The 23,710-nt window shown below is 45.0% G+C and overlaps 1 protein-coding gene across 1 annotated transcript in view; it reads right to left on the bottom strand.

Annotated features, from left to right (window-relative positions):
- The window catches only part of NDRG1 (N-myc downstream regulated 1), an 896,718-nt gene that overhangs the window by 651,433 nt on the left and 221,575 nt on the right, over positions 1-23,710 (bottom strand). Inside the window, exon 4 of the mRNA XM_044066941.1 lies at positions 8,273-8,378. Within this exon, the coding sequence (XP_043922876.1) occupies positions 8,273-8,378 (106 nt within the window). The remainder of the gene's footprint in view (positions 1-8,272; positions 8,379-23,710) is intronic.

The following is a 23,710-nucleotide window of genomic DNA, read 5'->3' as shown; positions in this document are numbered from 1 at the left end:
CTGAAGCATCTCACGGCATACCAGACTCCGAATGGGTCTTAGTAGAGGCCTGCGAATCTTAAGTGGCAGGTATCAGGGGCTGCGAAAGCGCCCGAGTACCAGCGAACTGGCGATTGGCTTAGGAGAAGCATCTTCAGCAGCTTTGGACCTAGGTGGCCTGTCTCTGTCTTTATCTTTGTGTTTTTTCGGAATCTCAGTAGTCTGATTGCTTACAGAAGACATATCTGGATAACTGAACAGAGTACTAAAATATTTAGAAGCGAAAATATACTGACGAATAGTTCCTTGCTTAAATAAGGCACAAAACCGGCAGTGAGGTATGTCGTGGTCTGGGCCTAGGCAAGGAATACAGTACGAATGAAAATCTTTAGGAGGTATTTGCTTTCCACAGGTAATACAATTATGGACTTTTACTGACATAGGTTTAGAGTAAGAAAAAGTTTCCCCAACGGGGTACTTAGCTTTAGTAGAAGACTTCGGTTCTGAAACTCGAAAATGAAAATTTCAGGAGTTAGCCGACTGGCACTAGCAAACTGCTTCTGCTTCAGGCACCGCACGGTAAGAAAGACTGATGTAAGTAAGAAAGACTGATGTAATGGCGTCGGCTGCATGCTTTATACCCCTGACGTCACAGAAGATGAGACAGCAACCGATGCAAGAACCAAGACTTTGACAATCAGGCCGACTGAGGGCTACTGCAAGCAGATAACCCAAATGTGGTGATGACTGAAACAGTGAAACACGACGAACATCCAGGACTGCAAAGTATGTTTTCCAACCCATTCAGCAGTGAATACGCTCGAACATCTACATTTATGACAAGTGTACACAATTGTACTATGTTCTTCATTTTTCACTGCTGCAGTCATCACATTTGGGTTAATTCCAATGCTGAAGAAAAGGGCGGAGGCAGTCAAGAAGACTGGGGGCTGGCTAGGATGCCCAACAAGACTGCGGTGGCAAAGCCTGCCCTGGATTTGGAGAAGATAGGCAGGTGGTAATGCTTGGTGAAGGTATGAACTGATGTCCATGTTGCAGCCTCCAGGATGTCCCTGGTGGGGACCTTGCTGAGGAAAGCTGCAGAGGTGGAAGTTGCTCTGGTAGAATGTGTCCTGACCCCCTTAGGGGGAAGTTTCCCCATTTTGCTTGTAGCACAAATGGATGCAGTGTACTATCCATTTGGAAATTGTCTGGATATGGCTTTGCCCTCTGCTCCTGCAGCAAAGATGACTAACAATTGATCAGTCTTTCTAAATGATTTAGTCTTGTCTAGATAGAATCTGAGCTCTGAGTTGTCTGTGCACATCTAGAGAGTGCAGTATCCTTTCCCCCTTGTTTTGTGGGTTAGGGAAAAAGGTGGGCAAATGAATGGATTGGTTGAGAGCCACACTGGACACCACTTTTCGCATGAAGGATGGGTTAGTCCTGAGGGAGACCCTGTCAGCATGGAAAATGATGAAGGGCTCTACAGCCATTAGTCCTTGGAGCTCGGACACTCTTCTTGCTGAAGTGATGGCCAGAAGCAAGGCGGTCTTCCATGAGAGAAACTTTAACTCTGCTGAAGCTGCTGGTTCAAAGGGGGTCAGGGTGAGCTTTTCCAACGCAAAGTTTAGGTCCCAAGCTGGGGTAGGTGCTCTTCTGGGTGGCCTCAAGTTTTTAGCCTCTCTTAGGAACTGTTTGAGGAGAGGGTGCGAGAAAAAAATGTGGCTCTGTGCTGAAACTAGCAGAGATAGCAGAGGCATGAATTTTAATAGAAGAAAAGGATAGACGCCTGTGTAGTAGGTCAAGAAGGTAATCCAGGATGAGAGGTAGGGAGGGCTGTGCCGTCCCGGCTCCCTTAGCTTGGATCCAGCTGCAAACCCTTTTCCATTTGTCAGCAAAGTCTTTCTAGTGCTAGGGCGTCTGGCCTCACTTATAACATCGAGAACATGTTTGCTGAGATTGGCAGCTTGTGCAGTGGTCAGGGAATAAGCCAGACTGCCAGATTGAGGGTCTGCAATTGGGGGTGCATGAGTTTTCCTTCCCTCTGGGTCAGGAGTGTTGGGATATGAGGGAGATGCCATGGTGGCAGAGGTGACAGGCTGCACAGAAGTGGGTACCAGTGCTAGCATGGCCAGTCTGGGGCAATCAGGATTGTCCTTGGGTTTTCCTCCCTTATTTTGAGCAGTACCCTTGTAATGAGCGGTAGTGGGGGAAATGCACAGACCGAAAGGCTGACCCACTGGAAAGATAGAGCATCCACTTTCCAGGCCTTGCAGTGAGGCTCCCTGGTGCAGAACTAGCTGAGGTGATGGTTGGAATGGGAAGCAAAGAGATCGAACTTCAGGGTGCCCCACCCATTTCTGAGTTACAAGGGTGAATTTTCTTTGGTCTAGCTGCCACTTGTGCGGGTCCAGAAGATTTCTGCTCAAGTTGTCTGCCAGAGAGTTTAGAGAGACTGGCAGGAATTGTGCTAACAGGTGTAGTTACATGGCTGAGGCCATGTGCCAAAGGGTCATGGTGAGCCTGCACAGAGGGTACAAGCGAGTTCCTCCCTGCTTGTTGATGTACCACATCAGAGTGGTGTTGTCTGTTTTGATCAGGAGAACCCCCTGGGAGAGGAGGGGTCTGAAAGCGGTCAGTGCTTGCTGGACAGCTAATATCTCTTTTTGGTTGATGTGCATATGTATTTGATGTGGGCTCCATTGGCCCTGTATGCACCTGCTGTCCAGGTGTGCACCCCAGGCATAGTATGATGCATCTGTGGTGAGGGTCTGGGCGGTGTGGGGTTATGAGAAGTGTAGTCCCTTGTTGTGGTAGCATGCTGCTGCCCACCAAAGAAAATCTTTCCTTAAACAAGGTATCATTGGTATAAGAGTTTTTAGGTGTTGACAGTGTTGACACCAAAGGCTTTTTAGGTACCATTGTAGTTTCCTTATATGCAGTTCGGCATATGGAATGAGTAGAATGCAAGAAGCCATTAAACCCACAGCTTGCAGGATTTTCCTTGTGGATAACTGGGGTCTGGTGGCTAGTTGAGGGAAATAGGCTGTCAGGTAGGTTTGCTTTTCTGGTGTAAGGAATGCCATCTGGGATGCTGTGCCCAGGCTTGCTCCCAGGAATATAATTTTTTGGGTGGGTAGTAGTTTGGATTTCTTTTCATTGATAGTATACCCTGGGGAGGTCAGTAGGTCCTTTACAAAGGCCAGGTGCTTGAGCAGCTTTTCCTGATTGTCTACCTGAATTAGGAAGTCATCCAAGTATGGGTAAATTTGAATATTTCTTTGCCTGCAAAATGCAATGGCAGGAGCCAGACATTTTGTGAAAACTCTGGGAGCAGTGGATAAGCCATAGGGAAGCACAGATAACCGAAAGTGCAGTGATTCTGCCCTGAAATGTAGATATTTCCTGCATGACTCCCTGATTGGGATGTGTAGGTAGGCCTCTTTTAGGTCTAGGGTGACTAACCAAGCATCCTTGGAGAGCATAGGTAGTAGTTGCTGGAGGGTGAGCATTCTGAATTTTGGTATCACCAGAAAGGTGGTTAGAATGGATAGATAGAGGATGGGGCGCCAGTGCCCTCATTTCTGGGGTTCCAGGAAGAGTCTTGAGTAGAACCCTTGGCCTATCTGTTCTGCAGGAACGTGCTCTATTGCCTTCAGAGAGAGCAGGGAAAGGTCTTGCTTTTTGGCCTCGCCCACTGGTTTGGGGGAAGATTTGGAAACCCTTTTGGGGTTAGTAGAGTGTGGAAATAAAATTTGTATCCCTGGGACACTATGTTGAGGACCCAGCGGTCATTGGTAATTGCGTGGAAGGAGTTTTTTCCTCCTAGGGGCAAGTGCAGGTGGGTAAAGGGAGGGAGTGGAAGTGGAGAGTCATTGTGAGTTCTTACCATGAGGGGGTGTCTTAGCACTCCCTGGTTTTGAAGAGGAGGAACTCCACTGCTTAGATCTCTGCATTCCCTGTGGCTGCTGTCTGGGGGGCCTGCTTCCCCGGGGTCTGGGCTGAGCTGACCTGGAGAGGGCATGAAAGGATCAGTGCTTGGAGGGGCAATGCCTACTGAACCTGGGTGGCTGGACCTGCAGGAATAACTGTCTGCATAGATTCAGCTTATTCTTCCATCTTTAAGACCTCCTCTGCCTTGGTGCCAAATAAGTTGTCTTTGTGCAAGGGTGCGTCCAATAATTTGGATTTGACACGGTCCGGCAAGGGCTGTTCCTTAAGCCAAGCATGCCTTCTAAAGGACAGAACCAGTGACTGCTGCCCTGCAAGACGCTTCTAGGGCGTCAAAACCACATTGTAAAGGTGTGCTTAGCTACTTGACTTACAGAATGCATTAACTCTTGTAACTATTTTCTGCACAAGCAGGAAATGATGACATTTTGTTTGAGGAGTTCCATAGTATGTTGCTGAAATTTCAGCGTATGGAACTGACAATTTAGTGCTCTAATAGCAAGAGTAGCAGAGGTGTATACTTTTTTACCCAATCTGTCTAATGCTCGGGAATCTCTATCTGAGGAGGTGGGATTCTTAGCAGAAGTTGATTTACTTCCTTTAGGCCCTTGAGAAATAACCTCAGGGTCAGAAGTAAGATTTTTGAAAAGACATTTGAGAGAGTCAGGGACTCAACAGTACATGTCAGGTTTCCTGGGAGCAGGAGGAAGGATGTCAGGAGTCAAACTAGATTCCATGAAGACATCATCCTCAACATCCAGGATAGGAGGAATGGCCAGAGGTCTGTGCTGTGGAAGATCTAAAAATTCCCAGAGTCTCTTTTTAGGCTAAGGGTAGTCCTGAGATTCCCATTGGAAATGCTCCCTTAAAAGTATATAGGGTTTCCCCAAAGGAAAAGTCCTTGGGTAGAAAGGCTGAAGGAATGGATTCCTCTGCATCAGAATCCTCATAAGCAGAGGGGGGTTGCATGTCTTCATATTCAGATGCCTCAGAGTCAGACTCCTGTTCAGATAAAACGACTACGACTGGGGGCAAATCTCTTTCTTTTGAAAGGGGTAGCTTGGCTTCCCCTGATCAGCATTACAAGGTCTTCCGCCATTTTAAGCATTTGAGACAGAGGCAAGGAAGCAGGTGCTTGAGACTGGGTCATCGGTTTCTTAGGTGTGGTTCGTACCCTGGGCCTTAGAAATTCGATAGTTTTCAAAAAAATGGTAGACACGAAAGAAGTCGGTCTGTGTCGAGAATCGGTAGTGCGAAGTACATCCTCGGAAGCCAGTGCCTGCTCAGCAGCTCAGGACCCATCCAAGGTAGACACATCCGCAGGATCCTTAGTCGATGAGTCTGGTGGCATACCGGACTCTGAATGGGTCTCAGTAGCGGCCTGCGAATCCACAGAATTGGGCATCAGTGGCTGCGAAAGCACCTCAGTGAGGACCGGAGAACTGATGACTAGCTTAATGGAAGCGTCGTTGGGAGGTTTGGACCTGTGCGGTGGTGTGTCTGTCTTTATCCTTATGTTTTTTTGGAAGATCTGCTGTCAGAATTAGAGGACTGAGAGTGAAAATATCTAGCCACAATAAGGGCCCGACAACGTATAGTTCTGGCTTTGAACAAAGCACAAAAGCGACAACGGGGGACATCATGGTCTGGGCCTAAGCAAGTGACGCAGTAAGAATGAAAGTCTCTGTGTGGTATTTGCTTCCACAAGCGAGACAATTGTTAACTTTTTCTGACATCGGTTAGAGCAAGAAAAAAAAGAATCCCCAATGGGATACTAAGCTTTAGAAGACAAACTTCAATTCGAAAAATGAAAAACAGGTAGCGGCCCACCGGCACTCATGCGAACTGCTTCTGCTTCGGCTCCTCGGCAAGAAAGACTGGGGTAATGGCATCGGCTTCCTTATTTTATACTACTGATGACGTGACGTCAGTCCTGGAGCGACAGCAACTGACACAGAAATACTAAGCCTCTGGTATTCGGGCTGACTGAGGGTTACCCTGGCAGAGATAACCCAAATGTGATGACTGCAACAGTGAAACACGAAGAACATCTTCCTGCCTTTAGGGTGGAAGTCGTCCCACTGTTTGCTTCTCTGCTGGCCCTGGGATACAGGCCTGGATGGTCCATCTCTGCACGGCTTACTTTGGCCCTGTCCGCCAGGTGCAGGGAAGGACCAGTGCTTAGAGGGGAAAGTTCCTGCTGAACATGGGAGGTTGAACCTGAAAGAAATCTTTTACAGTTTGCATAGATTTTACTTTGTCTTCCATCTTTTTAAGCACCTCTTCTGCTTTTTCCACAAACAAGCGCTCCTTATCTAGGGGTGCATCAATAAGTTTAGACTTGACAGGATCAGGAAGAGGTTGCTCCTTCAGCCATGCATGTCTCCTAATGACAGATCCTGTCACTACTACCCTGCTAGAGGCTTCTAGGGCATCATATCCACAGTGTAACACTTGACTACTAGAGTGCAGTAAATCAGCTAACTCTTTTGAACTGGCACAGTCAGGAAAAGTAGAAATCTTTTGTTTTAATAGTTCCAAAGTGTGTTGCTGATATTTTAACACACAAACTGACAACTGAGTGCTCTGACAGCTAAGCTTGCAGAGGTGTATACTTTTTTACCCCATCTGTCCAGAGCTCTGGAGTCCTTGTCAGAAGGAATAGGATTCTTGGCAAAACTAGTCGTAGCTCCTTTAGGTCCCTGTGTAATGACCTCTGGGTCTGCAGCAGGATTTCTGTACAGGTATTTGGGAGAATCCGGTACTCTGTAATACCTGTCAGGTTTACAGGGAGCAGGTGGGATGGCATCAGGAGTGAAGATGGGTTCATGGAAAACATCATCCACCACTTCTAAAATAGGGGGTGTGGCTAGGGATCTGTGCTGGGGCAAACTCCCCAAGTCTTTTCTTAGACTGGGGGAAGTCCTGAGATTCCCACCGGAAATGCTCCCAGAGGGTGTGAAGGGTTTCCCTGAAGGAAAGGTTCTCTGGAGGGGAGGCAGAAGGGATGGATTCCTCTGCATCCGAATCCTCATAAGCAGTCAAAGGTTGCGGTTCCCTCTTCAAAATCTGAATGGTCACAATTCCTCAGAATCCTGTTCTGTCATAATTTCTGGAGAACGGTGCATTTTCCTTTTAGAAGCCGTGGCCTTACTACCTCAGATTAGGGAAATGAGACCCTTCGCCATTTTAAGCATTTGTGCTTAGGGTGGTGGAGCAGGAGCAAGATGGTGGTTAGTGCCCTGGCTTTTAGGCCTAAGAGAATCAGTTGGTCTGACAGTAGTTGGAAGAAGACGTCGTTCTTTGACTAGATTCAATAGTGAGAAAGGCTTCCTCAGAAGCCCGTGCCTGCGTCACGGCTTCGGACCCAACCAAGGCAGAGACAGCCAAAGGCTTGGAAGACAAGGAAGATTTCTGTGTCATACCGAATTCCGAAAGGATCTTGGTACAGGCCTTAGATATCAAATCAGGCATCAGGGGCTGCGAAAACACCTCACTGAATTCCGGAGAGCTGACAACCTGCTTAGTGGTAGCGTCATTGGAAGGCTTAGCCTTGTCTGGTCTGTCTCTTATCTTTATCTCTGCATTTTTTCAGAATGTCCACGGATTGTTGGCTGACTGACGCCATATCAGAATGCGAAGACAGAACATGAAAATAAAGGTCTACAATAAGAGCTCTACGGCGAATGGTTCTCGCATTAAAGAAGGCAGAGAAATAGAAACGGGGGACATCGTGGTCTGGGCCTAAACAAGTGATGCAGTAAGACTGGAAGTCTTGGGTGTGGGATCCCCTTTCCTCAGGCGAGACAATTCTTAACTTTTTCAGACATCGGTTAGTGCAAGAAAAAAGGGTCCCCAACAGAGTACTTGGCTTTAGACATTTTCAGCTGAAATTCAAACTCTGATAGTGACCGACCGGCACTTGTGCGAACTGCTTCTGCTACAGGTTCCATGGCAAGAAAGACTGATGCAATGACTTTGGCTGCCTTGCTTTATAACACTGATGACCTGACATCAGACTACAGGCGACTGCAGCCGACACAGAAAAACAGACTCTGGTATTTCGGGCCAGCCAAAGGCTACCACAGCAGGGATAACCCACAGGTAATGACTGCAACAGTGAAACACGAAGAACATCTGCAATAAATAGGCACATAAAAATGCGGACAGAAACTAAAAGGTGAAAGTGGGTAAATACTGAATTTATCATTTTGAAGCGGTAAGGGATGTGGACAAACTCAAAAAGCCGGCTGTCATTTGCCTTTACCAGCCACATTTTGTGTTACTAGCTTTTTTTTTCCCTTAATGAAAAGGTAAACAGGTGCAGGTTTTCACTTACGGTTTAGTCCAATATCATGATAAGTCAAAATTACAGGTCTGTTTCCTTTAGGTGTTCCATACATTTTGGCATGTACTGTTCCATACTGTGTTTCAATGTCATACTCCTGCAAAGATGAAAAACAAGTGTGAATTTTACTCAATTCAACATAAGTTAAATTAAGACAAAAATTCCTAAATAAAATGAAGGAAACTGTTGCACATTCTTTTCAAGCAAAATTAAACCAAATTAATCAGTCTTGACCACTTATCGATAAACTCCAAAAATTGAGCCAGTTGAACACTGCTTTGCCTAAGCAATATGCAACTTCCCCCTTCTCTCCAACTGTGATAAAATTCTACATTGTATATGACAAATTCTAGAATAGATTACTGTTTTATATTTTAAGAATTTACTGCAAAGTACAGTTGTGTACACTTAACATAAATGTAGATGTTAGAGTGTGTTCACTGCTGCAGTCCTAACCATTGGGTTATCTGTGCTGTGGTAGCCCGCAGTCAGTCCGAATACCAGAGTCAAGGTTTAGTATGTTGGTTGCTGTCGCTTGCTGGGTGACGTCAGGACGTCCGAGCTATAAAGGAGAGCAGGAGACACCATTACCTCAGTTTTTCTTGCCTTAACCAACCAAAGAAGTCCAATTTTAATTATCAGTAGTCCTGGGGTCAGAGACCCCATAGAAATAGTGTCTCTCTAACAAAAGCAGACATCAGAGGGAAGTAGGGAGGGAAAGCATGACTGCAGCAGTGAACACACACAACTGTACTATGTTCTTCATGTTTCACTGCTGCAGTCCTAACCACTGGGAAGATTCCCAAAGGGTGGAAGGTTAACAGAGGCTCAACAGAAACTTAAGATTGGGTGAGCATGCCCTGCAGAATTGCTGAGGTAAACCCAGCCCTAGCTTTTGAGAATAGGTTCAGATGGCAATGTTTGGTGAAGGTGGGGACTGAAGTCCATGTGGCAGCTTCCAGGATGTCCTTGGTGGGTACCCCTCTAAGGAATGCTGCGGAAGTAGAGCTTGCCCTAGTGGAATGGGTTCTGCTGGTCCTAGGGAGTGGTTTTCCATGCAAGGAGTAGCAAAATTGGATGCAGTGTGCCATCCATTTGGAAATGGTCTGTTTGGATACTGGTTTCCATGTGCCCCCGTTTTACAGCTGACCAAGAGCTGGCCAGTTTTCCTGACTGTCTTTGTACAATCCAGACGAAATCTTGAGTTGCCTGTGCACATCAAAGAATGCAGTATCCTTTCCGCCTTGTTCTGAGGGTTAGGGAAGAAGGTGGGCAGGTGGATGGCCTGGTTGAGGGTAACATCTGAAACCACCTTTGGCATGAAGGAGGGGCTGGTTCTCAGGGAGACCCTGTCTGCATGGAAGATGATAAATGGCTTGATGGCCATTAAATCTTGAAGCTCTGATACTCTCCTGGCTGGAGTAATAGCCAGGAGAAAGACACTCTTCCAAGAGAGGTACTTTAGTTCTGAGGATGCTGCAGGTTCGAAGGGAAGCAGAGTAAGCTTTTCTAAAACATAGTTCAGGTCCCAGGCTGGGTGGGCTGTCTTCTGGGAGTCCCAATATTGGAGGCTCCTCTAAGGAATTGTTTGATAAGAGGGTGGGAGAACAATGGCTGTTCTGTATCAAAGTGTGCCAAGATGGCAGAGGCATGGATCTTTATGGAGGAGAAGGAGAGACTCTTATTAAGAAGCTCAGCAAGATAAATCTACAATAAGAGGAATGGAGGGCTTGTCTGCCCCCTTGGACCGGCTTCCAGGAGCAGAATCTTTTCCATTTTCCAGCGTAAGATTTTCTGGTGCTGGGTCTTCTGGCTTCTGTGATGTCAAGGACTTGCTTGCTTAGCATAGATTCCTTGTGGGTTTTGGTAGAATAAGCCATGCTGAGAGCTTGAGTGTCTGAAGGTCTGGGTGTAACACTGCCCCCCCCCAGGGTAGCAGGTGAGGTATCAGAGGTGGCTGCCAGGGGGGCTGGTGAGACCGGCTACGCAGCAGTGGGTACCAATGCTGGCTTGGCCAATCTAAGGCAATGAGTACTGCTCTTGGTTTTTCCTCCCTTATCTTGATTAGTACTTTTGGAATGAGAGGTAGAGATGGGAATGCATACACAAAGAGGGTATTCCAAGGGAAGGTCAGGGCATTGACCTTCCTGGCCAGGTGATGGTACTCCCTGGTGCAGAATTTCTGTACTTGGTGAAAGACGCCCACCTGGGGTGCCCCCATGTGTGGGTAATTTGCAGAAAAAAGTATCAGTGGATTTGCCATTCATGTGGGTCCAGCAGGTTTCTGCTTAGGTGGTCTGCCAGGGTGTTGTTGATGCCTGGTAGGTATTGGGCTACAAGATGTAGTCCCATGGATGAGGCTGCTAGCCACAGGTTCATGGCTAGTCTGCACAGGGGGTAAGACTGATTCCCTCCCTGTTTGTTGATGTACCACGACTGTGGTGGTGTCTGTTTTTAGGAGAAGAACCCCTGGTTTGAGGTACGGTTTGAAGGATGCCAGAGCATTTTGTACCACTATTATTTCCTTTTGTTTGATGTGCAAGGGTAGTATTTGCATGTCCCACAGACCTTGGGCGCATCTACCTTCTAGGTGGGCACCCCAGGCTATGTTTGAAGCAACTGTAGTTATGGTCTGGTCTGATGGATGGAGGGTGAATGGAAGTCCCTTGTTCAAAGCACAGGCCTGGACCCACCAGAGGAACTCGGACCTTATGCAAGGGATCACAGGCAGGGAAGTGCCCGAGGTTGTGAGTGTTGACACCATAGGTTCTTTAGGTACCACTGAATTTTCCTCATGTGTAGTCTGGCCAGAGGTACCAGGAGGATGCATGAGGCCACGTACCCTAGAGCTTGTAAGAACTTCCTGGCAGAAAGCTGGGTTTGGGAGGCCAGAGTAGTGAAGTATTTTGGTAGGAAACTTTTGTTTTTCTGGGGAAAGAAAGGCCATTTGCTGTTGTGTGTCCAGTAAGGCTCCCAGAAATAAGACTTTCCTGGTAGGTATCTGTCTGATTTCCTTTCGTTGATAGTGAACCCCAGAGAGGTCAGTAGGGTATTTACAAATGAGAGGTGCTGCAGGAGGAATTCCTTGCAGTCTGCCTGGATGAGACAGTTGTCCAGGTAAGGGTAAATCTGTACATTGTCTTGCCTGCAAAACGCAATGGCAGGAGCTAGACATTTGGTGAATACCCTGGGAGCAATAGATAAGCCAAAAGTAAAAGCAGAAAATTGAAAGTGTACTGATCCTGCTCTGAAGCGCAGGAATTTTCTGCATGACTCCTTTAGTGGGATGTGCAGATAAGCATCCTTTAGGTCCTAAGGTGACCATCCAAACTTGGTTTGGCAGCACTGGTAGAAGCTGTTGTAAGGTAAGCATTTTGAATTTTGGGATTACTAGAAAGGTATTGAGAAAGGATAGGTCCAGGATGGGACGCCAAGTCCCCTCTTTCCTGGGAACAAGGAATAGTCTGGAATAGAATTATTTTGCAACATGCTGGAGGTACAGGTTCTACTGCCCCTAGGGATATTAGGTTTTGCACCTGTTTTAGTGCTTCTGCCCACTGGTTCGGAGGTAGGTCTGGATACCTTCTTGGAGGTGGTAGTTCTTATAAATTGAATTTGTACCACTGAGCAATGATTTTTTAAGACTCATTCTTTTGTTAGAGAGTTCCAATTTTCTCTACATAGAGACAGCCTTTTTTCCAAGCTTTTGGTGTGGTGGACGCAGGCAGAGAGTTTTTTCCATACAGGGTTGCTTTTGAACTCCCTGCTCTAGTGTTTGAGGGGGGGGGGGGGTCACTTTTGTTCTTTGCTGACCCTGAGTTTTAGTTCTGGTGGGTCTGTCCCTATGGGTTTTGTCTTGTGCCTGCCTGTTTGGTGCAGAAAAGGACCACTGTTTAGAGGGAAAATTTCTGCTGAACCTAAGAGGCTGTACTTTAAGAAAATCTTTTACAGTCTGCATCGATTTTGCTTTGTCTTCCATATTTTTAAGTACCTCTTCAGTTTTCTGTCCGAGCAAACAGTCTTTGTCAAGTGGTGCATCCAGGATTCTAGCTTTGGCATGATCAGGGAGAGGTTGTTCTTTTAGCCATGCATGTCTTCTGATAACAGATCCTGTCACTGCTAGAAGCTTCTAGGGCGTCAAATCCATAGTGCAAGGAGTGCTTTGCCACCTGATATAAAAGCGTGCAGTAATTTTGCTATCTCTATATTTGGCAAAATCTGGAAAAAGCAGAAATTTTCTGTTTCAAAAGTTCTTAAGTGTGCTGTTGATATTTTAACATATGGAACTGACAGTTGAGAGCTTTTACAATTAAAGTTGCAGAGGTATATATATTTTTTTACCCAATCTGTCCAGAGCCCTAGATTCTTTGTCCGAAGGAGTAGGATTCTTGCAGCTGTAACCTTAACTCCCTTAGGTCCCCGAGTAATCACCTCTGGATCTGCTATAGGATTTCTGTAGAGAAATTTATGCGAGTCAGGTACCCTGTAGCATCTGTCAGGTTTTCTGGGGGCAGGTGGTGGAAGTGTCAGGGGTAAGGCTGGATTCTTGTTAAAAGGGATGGGAGGGTGGCCTAATGGTTAAGGTGTTTGCCTTATAAACACAAAGTGCAGGGTTTGAGTCTCACAAGGGATAATTGGCTAGGCTTAAAATGGCTCGCAAGGGCAGTTAGCTTAGTACTAACCTAGGAACCTATGAACCTATGAACATCATCTACCACCTCCAAAATGGGTGGGATGGCCAGAGTCCTGTGCTGGGATAGGTCCAGAAACTCTCTTAGTCTTTTCTGGATTGAAGGAAATCCATCGATTCCCATTGGATGTGTTCACGGAGGGTGTGGGGGGTTTTCCCAAAGGAAACGTCCTCCGGGGGTGATGCAGAAGGAATAGATTCTTCTGCATCTCAGTCTTCATAGGCAATAAGAGGAATTTCCGCTTCAAAAACAGCAGCGCCAGATCCCTGCGAGTCTAAATCCAGTTGGATGTCTGGAGAAGGATCCCTTCTCCTTTTGGCTCGATTACCCTGGATGAAAGTGAGGAGATCCTCAGCCATTTTAAGCATTCTAGTTTGAGGAGGGGGGAGGAGTAGTGAAATGGAGACTTTTTACTGTTTTCTTAGGAGTAGCTGCAAGTCTGGCCTGAAGAGTACCCCTCAGTGCTATCGGTGTGTTATACGGAAGAGAGGGTGAAGGCCTTGAAGTGAATTCCGAAGTGCTAACGGTATCCTCGGAAGCCGGTGCCTGTGTAGCGCCTCCGGACCCAACCGAGGCAGAGACAGCCGAAGGCTCATTAGACTATGCAGTTTTCTGTGGCATGCAGGACTCCAAAAGGGTTTCAGTAGAGGCCTGTGAAGTAATAGAGTCAGGCATCAGGTGCTGTGAAAGCACCTCACTGAATTCCAAAGAACTGACTACACTTTTAGGGGTGGTGTCGTCGGAAGGCTTGGCCTTATGCGGTCTATCCTTATCTTTACGTTTTTTCGGAAGATCTGCGGTTTGCTGACTGATGGATGCCATATCAGCAATTGGAGATGGAAGACAAAAATATCTGGCTACAAACAGAGCTCTACGATGAATAGTTCTAGCGTTAGAGAGGGCACAGAACTGCGGGGTACGTCGTGATCTGGGCCTAAGCAAGTGACGCAGAAAGAATGGAAGTCTCGGTGTGATATTTACTTTCCACAAGCAAGACAGCAATTGACTTTTTCAGATATCGGTTAGTGCAAGAAAAAGAAAGGCTCCCCAATGGGGTACTTAGTTTTAAACGTTTTCATCTGAAGTTCGAAAACTGGAAACAGCCGACCAGCACTGTTGCTAACTGCTTCTGCTACGGGCTCCAGGGCAAGAAAGACTGAGGTAAAGGCATCGGCTACTCTCCTTTATAGCTCGGACGACCTGACGTCACCCAGAAAGCAATAGCAGCTGATGCACAGAACCTTCACTCTGGTATTCGGAATGACTGATGGCTACCACAGCATGGAGAACCCAATGATTAGGACTACAGCAGTGAAACATGAAGAACATCTGCTTATCAGTGCAAAATCTATTTACCCTTCGTTTGCTGAGAAGAAATGCTCTACAAATGCCAAAGCTCATTCTACAGTGAAGACCAAGGAGAAACATTCCATAGTATATAAAGGTACAGTAAGAAAACTAAATGCAATACACAGCTTACAACAAACAGTAAATAAACGCAGAATTTTATATTTGCATACTTAACAGCTGGTGTGTGATATACATCCACGCCTCTTCTATTCAGCTCCAGTTACTTAGAAGTTATGTACTTACCATAACTTGTCATCTCTGTTGTCCATTTTCATTATCAAATCACTAATGGGTCTAGGATCCAATCCTCGATCCAACTTGGCTGTATTCTACAAGATTTCAGATACAAGCCTCATGCTCCTCCCTTTACCCATAATGCCCTAATCCACTGCCAACTCCTCAGATCAAGTTTGCTGTCTTACTACCTACCATTGACTCATCACAACATACATAAAACACACCAAGGTAGATTAGGCTCAAACCAGGAACCAGAGTGTTCCCATTGTATATAGGAATCCTTCTAGGAGAACTAGACCAGGAGATGGTTGTGAGGGAAGGTGAGGAAAAATGAAAATGGACAGAGATGCCAAGTTAAGTACAAAACATCTAAATCTGATGTCCTTGTCATTCCTTCTCACCAATGGGTCAGAGTCCTCAACGATGTAATTCTCAGGTGGCCCTCAAGGAAGGATGTACCAGAGCACTGTATCTCCTGGAACAGAGCTTCCCTTGGTTCATGTTCAGTTTGTAATGTGTAACAAATGTATGGATCTTTGACCAAGTGGCTGCTGCACAAATGTCATCAATTGAAGCTCTGGAAGTAAAAACGGCTGAAGTGGCCACAGATGTAGTATAACAGGATCTAGGGGGAAGAGGCAATTCCAAACCTTTTTGAGAATAAATCAACAAAATTGGTAATCCATTTAGGCACAGCGATTTTGGAAACTGCTTGACCCAAGCAGTTAGAAGCAAAGAATACAAAAAGCAGGTCAGATTTTTCTGTGCCGTTTTGTTCTGTGAAGGCAGAAAAATAATGGTCTATGAACATCGACAAGGTGCAGCATGTATTCATCCTTATTCGAAAGACTGGGAAAGAACACCAGCAGCTGTATGGACTGGTTAATGTTACACTTCATGACAACCTTAGGCATAAAAGATTGGTTCGTAAGGACACTCTAGCCTTATGGAAAATGATACAGAGAGGCCTCACCAATAAGGCCTGTAACTCAAATTCTTTTTGCTGAAGTGATGGCGACCAAAAACATGGTTTTCTAGGACAGACATTTCATGACACTTGTTTGCTGGTTCAAAGGGTTTTTTGAGTTAAACCCTGGAGGAATATCATGAGGTCCCGGGGGGGGGGATCCTTTACGGGAAGTCTGAGGAGGAAAATTCCATTTAAAAATGCCTTACATAACCTAGAAGCCGACAAAGAAATGGGTTAATTTCCAGCATGAAAACTGGATATAGCAAGCTGAAGTTTAATGGTTGGAAAAACTAGCTCCTTTACAGAGTACTGAGGAAAAGGATGGCTGAAGTAAGTGCTGAAAAGGGGGTTAAATGTTATCTTTAAAAGCCCATATAGAGAATCTTTTCCACTTGCTTTTGTAAGAAGCCAAAATAATGTTACATGCTGGGGAAGTAAGTCTGGACCTTGTTACTATCACTGGAAGTGGAGAAATCATGTGGTCAGTTTGAGGGTGCAGAGACTGGAATGATGGAATTCTGATGCGCAAGATGGGAGATCCTGAGCGGGCTCCAGTATCCATGGAGGAAATCTGAGGTGTGACCATAAAAAGGGGAACCATACCTATTGAGGCCAGAACGAGGCAATGAGGACAACTGAGGTCTTCAGCCTGCTTACTCTCTGTAGAAAACTTTAGGATCAATGAGAGAGATATAAGCATAAAGGAGACCTGGGGGCCAGTCATGAACTACAGCATCTCTCGGTGACTCCTGTGTGTGTGCTGGAGGGGGGGGGGGGCAGTGCAATCTACTCGCTGCACTTGTTGAGGTGAGAGGTAAATAGGCTGCAGAAAGGTTGGCCCCAAAGGCTGAAAATTCTGTTCACTGCTGAGTAAACACTTGAGGAATCAGAATGGACTTGCTGAGTCCATCTGCCAGCATGTCAGTTTTCCTCAGTTTATGTGTTACACTAGAAAATGGTCTGAAGAGATCGACCATTCCAAGACTCTCCTGGCCTCTCTGCACAATGGGTATGAATGGGTTCTTCCTTGCTTGTTGATGTACCAGACTACTGACATGTAGTTCATACAGACAGCAAGTCTCAAAACAGGGAGAACGTCCTGAAAGGCTTGCAACACCAGAAGGATTGCTCTCATCTCAAGGACACTGACATGTAGCTTGGTCTCCAAGGGGAACCACGTGCCTTGGACCATCTTTCCCCTAAAATGCCCCCCACCCTAACTGGGAAGCGTCCATGATCACTTTTGCCATTGGGGGAGGCAGGGATGGTCTGCCCAAGAACAGGTCTTCTGACTGTATCCACCATCGGATATGAAGTTTGCAGATTGGTGTTAAGTTTTATGTGAACAGATAAGAGTCTGGTACAGAATGGACCACTGTACTGCCAAAGTCCAAAAGATAGCAAGTCCCCCACCTGACTTCAAGGACTGGATTCTGTGAAGAGGTAGTGAAGCTACTTGGTGTATAGTGCCTAGTTGAGTCCCTATCAATTCTACTTTCTGCACAGAGGTATTTGGATTTGGCAAGACTTATCATAATTCTCAGGGAGATGGAGATATGAAGCTGGTAATCCCTGGCTTGTATCAGCTGATGACTGGTTGGGGCAGTGTGAGGAGCAAATCATCTAGATAGGGAAACGTGGAATCCTCTGACCCTCAAGGTGAGCTGCAATAACTGCCATGCATTTGGTGAACATCTGGGGGTGGTGGTGAACTCAAAGGGCAGTGCACTGAACTGGTAGTGATAGGCTCCCAGCCGAAAGTGCAGGTGTCTTCTGGAGCGTCTGCCTATTTTGATGCGATAGTATGCATCATAGAGATCTAAGGAGCACATCCCAATCATCCTTGGGCAGAAGAGGCAGAAAGGACTGAATCATAAGCATTAGGAACTTGGACTTCTTTACATACCGATTCAGACTGCTTAGATTTAAAATTAGTCTCAAGTCCCCTGTTTTCTTTGGCAGCAAAAAGAAATAGGAGCAAGTTATCTGGATGACTCTTTTGTAGCAGCTTTTGAACTTCTTGAGCTGTGTACTCCCACTGACTGGATGGAATGTCAGGGAGTTCCCTCCTTGGCACCAGAGGTGGAAGGGAAAAGGAAATGTAGTAACCTCTAGATATTATGCTTAAGACCCATGCATTGTTTGAAAGATTTGTCCAGGTGTCTAGGTGCAGAGAAAGATGACCTCCAAACTGCTCCAGAGATGGACAGCTGGGCAGTACTTCAGAAGCACTGACAGGGCCTGTCAGAAAAGGAATCCCTAAAGCCCTGGTTTTGCAGACCTCATCTGACCCCTGGGGCAACGTCTGCCATTGAAACTTCCTCCACTGCTTCTGAAGGAGGCATCTCACTGTGAGTTCTGCAAAGGTCCCAAAGATTTTTCAGAACCACATTTTCTTGCCACCCCACAGATTCCTGGAAAATGTTCGTTGAGGGGGCAGAAAACTTGATTCTGACAGCAGACAGGGTCTTTCCTTCCTGCTCGCTATGGGTAAGTATCTCTTTGACTGATGGCCCAAACAAGGAGGAGCCATCAAAGGGGCCTTTAACAAAAGATGTCTTAAAGGGTTCTGCAAATTCACAAAGCCTCGCCCAGGCATGACACCCAATAACTATGCCTGAGCTGGCTTAGAGAGAAGTGCCTTCCACTGAGTGGGATACAAGCCTCATCACACAATTAAAACAATAGAAGAAAGAGTAGCCAGACGGGGAGAAACTTTGAGGTCCTCTGCTGATACGGACTCAGCAAGACAATTCGAAAGCTCCTTAATCAAATCTCTCTATAATCGAGAGAAACGTGCCAGGTGGTTTAGTGACCTCACAGCCAAAGTGGCTGAGGCGTAAATGCACTTGATAAATCTGTCCATCGCTCTGGACTCTGTTTAATGGATGAGCAGTGGAGCTTTGTTCTGCTAGCTCCTTTGCAGCCGCTGCCACAACCATGGCATCAACTGGAATGCCCTTACTCTAATGACGTCCATCTAAGGGAGGGGAAAGAGTTATCCAGATGCTTAGGGACAGGTTTGACAGTGTCCGCTTCCTTCCAGGCCTGGTGGGATACTAGGTTGATAAGCTCATCAGCAGGGGGGGCACCCAAGACATAGTTCAGCCAGCCCAAAAAGCCTCCAGGAACACTGACTCATCAGGAGAAGGAGTTTGGGTGGCCCAGCCACCACTCTGCCTTAAGAATTTCCATGATGTCCCCAAAGGAAAGATCAGGTGGCGATCTTGGGGAACCTTCATCAAAGTCAGTGTCCTCTGTGACAGTCTCCATAGGGGAGTCAACATGTGCCCTCTTGCATGTCCTGTTCCGAGGAACCTCCTCCATGGGGTGTTCCGGAGAGGTGTCTGAAGAGGAGGGGAATCCCTCTGGGGAATGTGTGTGGAGACTTCCTGGAACTGGATGACCTGTAGGAACAGTGATGATGGGCTCAGACCTCGGACCCGATGAGGGGTGGGCCATAAGACCCAAGATTCAAGAGGACAGTTCTCTGTGAGTACAGAAAGCCCTTTCTATAACTTGGAAGGCTGACTGACCTGGAGAAACTCCTTCCCCCCCCTCCCTCAGAACCTAAGCAGCTGAGGAAGGGAAGTCTATGCCCACCCCGGATCAGAGCCCACCACAGAGAATTAGACCCGAGCTGTCTAGGACTAAGGCACCCAGGAGAAGGGATGTAGCTGATAAAATAGGAACCAATCCCTGCCCCTCAGAGCTGGCACAGACCTCTCGGATCTAAGATCCACTCTGATCTGAAGAAAACTGAACAGGACTGGTCAGCAGTACTGTCAGATCAGAGGAAGGGAGCTTCCTCGGATCAGATACTGAACCTCTCAGGTATCCAGGATCCTGGGACTCCAAAGCCAAGGGTCCGATCAGAGAAGGAGATAATCTCTTCGGCAACTGAGCTCATAGATCCAGTAGGACACAGAGCTGGAATGACCTCCATTTGATCTGAGGCCCAAGAAATCTCCACATCATCCTGTCAATGTCTGCTTCAGAGAAACCTAGAAGAACTAGAGGAAGCTGGCCAAGAAGGTTTAAATGTAGTTTGGAAAATCTGGGGTGGGCAGGGTCTGAGACACTGGCTTTAAAACTAGCTTGTGTGTATGGCCTCTGGCTGTAGGATCCAAGGATCTAAGATCAGAGACAGAGGCAGACTACTGGAGAATTGGTGGTCAGGGCAAAGACCATCCGATCTGAAAAGCATACAGGATCAGAGGTGGGCCCAACAGTTATTGGATCTGATGGGATGAGATCTAAAACTCATTTAGTCTTTTCAGGCGGCTCCAGGGAGGCAGTCCTAGACTTATGGTGCCATTTCAGAGACTCCAGAACTGTTGGAGACTGCTTAAAGGGGGTTTGAGCCCCAGAATGAAGGGCTTTTAAGATTCAAGGTAGCACATATGGTGCAAGGAATGCAAGGAGAATAATAGCTGAAATTACCACAAACAAAAGTTTTATATATATGGAATACACTTCTATTTCAAGTTCTAAACTGTAACTAATTTTTAAACTTTCACTCTTCAATCTCTACAGAAAGCTATCAACACTATTAAACCACTAACTATCAGGCTAACACCCATGTAAGAAAATTTAAAACAATGGCCAAGGATATTACCGCACAAAAAAATAACTCAATTAAGACACTCTTACTGAGAAAGGCTGTATCTCAGTCTAGCAGCAATGGTGGCAAACGAGATCTGGGGAGTTGGGAATGGATTAGGGCATTATGGGTAAAGGGAGGAGCACAAGGCTTGGATCCGAAATCTTGTAGAATGCGGCAGAGTCAGATCTGAAGATCAGATCCTAGACCTGCTGGCGAGGAAAACTGAAAAGGACAACATCCGATCCCAATATTTTTGCTCTGTCACCGTAGTAAGCTATACCAAGCCTGAAGTGAAAACCTTCCAGAGTAGATCCTCTATTTCACTCACCAAATTCTTAATATATATTCTTGCACATACTCTCATTAAAACCATCTGCCATTTCACCTCATTTGTTTCATTAATGGATAATGCAATATCCACCTCCAGTATTTATTAAAAATCCAAAAGACGGTAAATTAAAACTAATTAAGCTTACTCTACGGGCTTTGTTCTCCACCAGTCTTGCGTGGTCATGTTTGCCCAATTCTGCGTGGTCATGTTTGCCCAATTCTGCTCTGCAGAGGGTCTCTTCCCCCCAATTACTCGCCTCTAAATAATGGAGGATGGATGGGCAAACTAATAAATCATTCACCCCCGTTATGCTGGTTTCAGATAGGTATATTTGATGTCATCAAAGCACAGCATTATCAAAATCCAGCCTGCCTGCCACACTACTCCACTGCATCATCTAACTGCTGCAACAATTTTCTCCAGCTTAACTGAAAGAGTTAAATTTAGCACCTGAATAAGACAATACATTTTTAGCGTAACAGCTGATATACTAGATGTCTCACCTTGATGGATAGTTGGCTTACACTTCACCAGTAAGGACTCTTTTTTTTTTTTTTTTTTTTTTTTTACCAGCACCCAAGATACCAATCATTTACAGTCAGGCTGCCTCCAATGGCTACAGCTTCAGACCAAATTTAATGTGCCCTCAGGAATATTTGACTATTTAAAAAACTCAAACAGCTGACTTATGTTTGCTTGCAAGAAATATTTAAGTTTTGTTGACCACATCAGACCCCCCACTAGAGCAGTGGCCTACTTTCAGGGAAGCCACAGTTGGTCCTCATCATATGTACCAAGGAAAATGTGTTAAGAGCACTGAAGAAGTTTCCTTACTCTTCATAAAACACTCCTATTCCTAGTAGGAAAGCAAATGGTAGTAAGTGCGTAGTTGCAGAAGTAGTGGAGCAACTGAGTGAATGGAATGATGAAATTAACGTTTTCTCTGCAGAAACATGATGCTGTTGTCACTGCAGTTCTAGAAAACATTGCAGAGAATTTTTTGCCAGCTCTGTGTGTAGACAGAAGTCACGAATAATAAACAGTTGATCACAGTTTATAAGTGTAAGTGACAAGATGGTACTGCCCAAGAATGGTGCTTCAGAAGTACAAACAGAAGAGTACTTCAATCCAGAAGCACGACAAACAAGGACTTTAAGAAATTTATACATAAATCATCCAAATGATTTATTGTGATTTTGGAGAAGAAGAACCTCTGGTGGATGACAGCATGTCAGACTCTTTTCGATTAGAACTAAAAAAGCAAAACCAAAGTATAACAATTTATGCAGCAGGAGCTACAGCAACAAAAACAGTGCCGGATAAGACTGTCATAATACAGAAGGCAGACAGAAAGCCCATCGTAAGAATTAAAAGTAAAAAGGACAAAGATCACTGTAATTGATGCATACTCTATATACGATTTTACTGTGGATCCTTTGGTGTTCAGTACATGATACAATACATGAAACTTTCCATTTAAAAGGAAAGATTTTTTTCTGTATAGGAAGCAAACCATCTCCACACACAGACACACACACAGACACACACACACTTTTTTATTGAATTAAAATAAACAACCTGGAAAGTTGATTTGTCATGAGGAAGGAAACAAAAAGGTTATGAAAAGAAAAATAAATGTTTCACTATAACTTATTACATTAATTTTTATAAACAATTTAGGTCTAGATAAGTGTGTGTAATAAATTGAGTAGTATCTAAAATAAGATGTGGACCATCATACCTTTGCGGAGTACTCGCTTTTTAGATGAGAATGTTAAAGTGAAAAAAAGTTATGGAAGAACACAGCAAACTTGTCTGAAACATGTAAAGATGTAGCATTTTTGGTGAAAGAGCAGACAAAGATGTTGGATTTTGTAACAGAAAAAGTTTGAAGAATTTTAACAGTGGATGTAAAATGAATGATGAAGTAAAATTTATTTATTTTACATTTGTTGACCGGGCTAGTCTAGCTGGATACATGTCCATTTCAGTAGAGGCCCGGGGAGAAAAGCTCCACTAGTTATTATAAGTTTAAACAGAAATAGACAATACAGGTTATAACAGATAGTATGATGACAGCAGACCAAAATAGGGAATAAAATACATTTTTTTTCCACATGATGTGAATTACAGTAGTCAGACAATATATATGTGAAAAATATATATATACATAAATGTTATGTAAAAGGAAAGTTATCAAGGATACAGAGAAAAAAATATGGAAAAAGAAAAGAAAGAGAAGCAGCGTTAGTCTGGATTAGTGCAGGAGCATAGCCAGTGTTAACTGAGATGCATTTTCAGTTGCCTTTTAAAAATTGGGAGAGAGGTCAGAGATATGATATCAGAGGGTAGTTTGTTCCATATTTTTCCAACAGAGTTGGAGAAGAGGCAGTCTCCTGCAGAGTTATTGGGTTTAGCAATATTATCAGTAGTTTGTTTGAAGAGTGTAGATGTTTCAGATTGTGATATGGTGTAATAAGGCTGGAGAGTATTGGTGTTTTGGTGGGTTGGTATAGGATCTTGTGAGTTATTGTGAGCTGTTGAAGTTCAAGCTGGTTAGGAAGTTCAAGCCACCCTAGTTGTCTTAGATTCAGGCAGTGATGGGTTCTAAAAGGGAATCCTGTAGCAAATCTAGCAATATTGTGGTAAGATGTTGCTAGTTTCCAGAGGTTGCTATTGGAGAGATTACTCTATATGGGGGAAGCATAGAGAAGAGTAGAGAGATTAGGTGAGTTCTGGCTATGGTGGTTCTTGCTTCAGGTGTAAGGAAAGGTTTGATTCTGTATAGGGATCCTATTTTTTTATTCACTAATTTTATTCTATTGTTGATGTGAGAGTCAAAGTTGAGATTGTTGTCTATTGTTATTCCTAATAATTTAGTAGTTAGGTCAGGAGAAATAAGAGTACAGTCAGTGGAAGTGAGACTGAAGTTTAGTGGGGTTGACTTTCGGATAGGTGAGAAGAGTAGCAGTTTGGTTTTCTTGGGGTTAAGGAGCAGGCAACGGTGTGAAAACCATTGTTCTACAGTGTTAAAAGCAGTTTGGGTAAGAGACTGGAGTTCAGTTTGTGAGGTAGCTGTGCAGATTATAGTAGAATCATCTGCATATTGAATGCAGGTAGTGTTTGGGATAGCTGATTGCAGGTCATTAATAAAGATGGAAAATAGAAGTGGGCCTAAGATAGAGCCTTGTGGCACTCCTAAAGAGATAGGAAGGAGATCAGATAGTGAATTTTTCCAGAGTAC

This window comes from Protopterus annectens, chromosome 3.part1 (assembly GCF_019279795.1).
Source record: "Protopterus annectens isolate FY-2018-M chromosome 3.part1, PAN1.0, whole genome shotgun sequence".
Lineage (NCBI taxonomy): Eukaryota > Metazoa > Chordata > Ceratodontiformes > Protopteridae > Protopterus > Protopterus annectens.
This window is presented reverse-complemented; position numbering and strand designations above follow the sequence as displayed.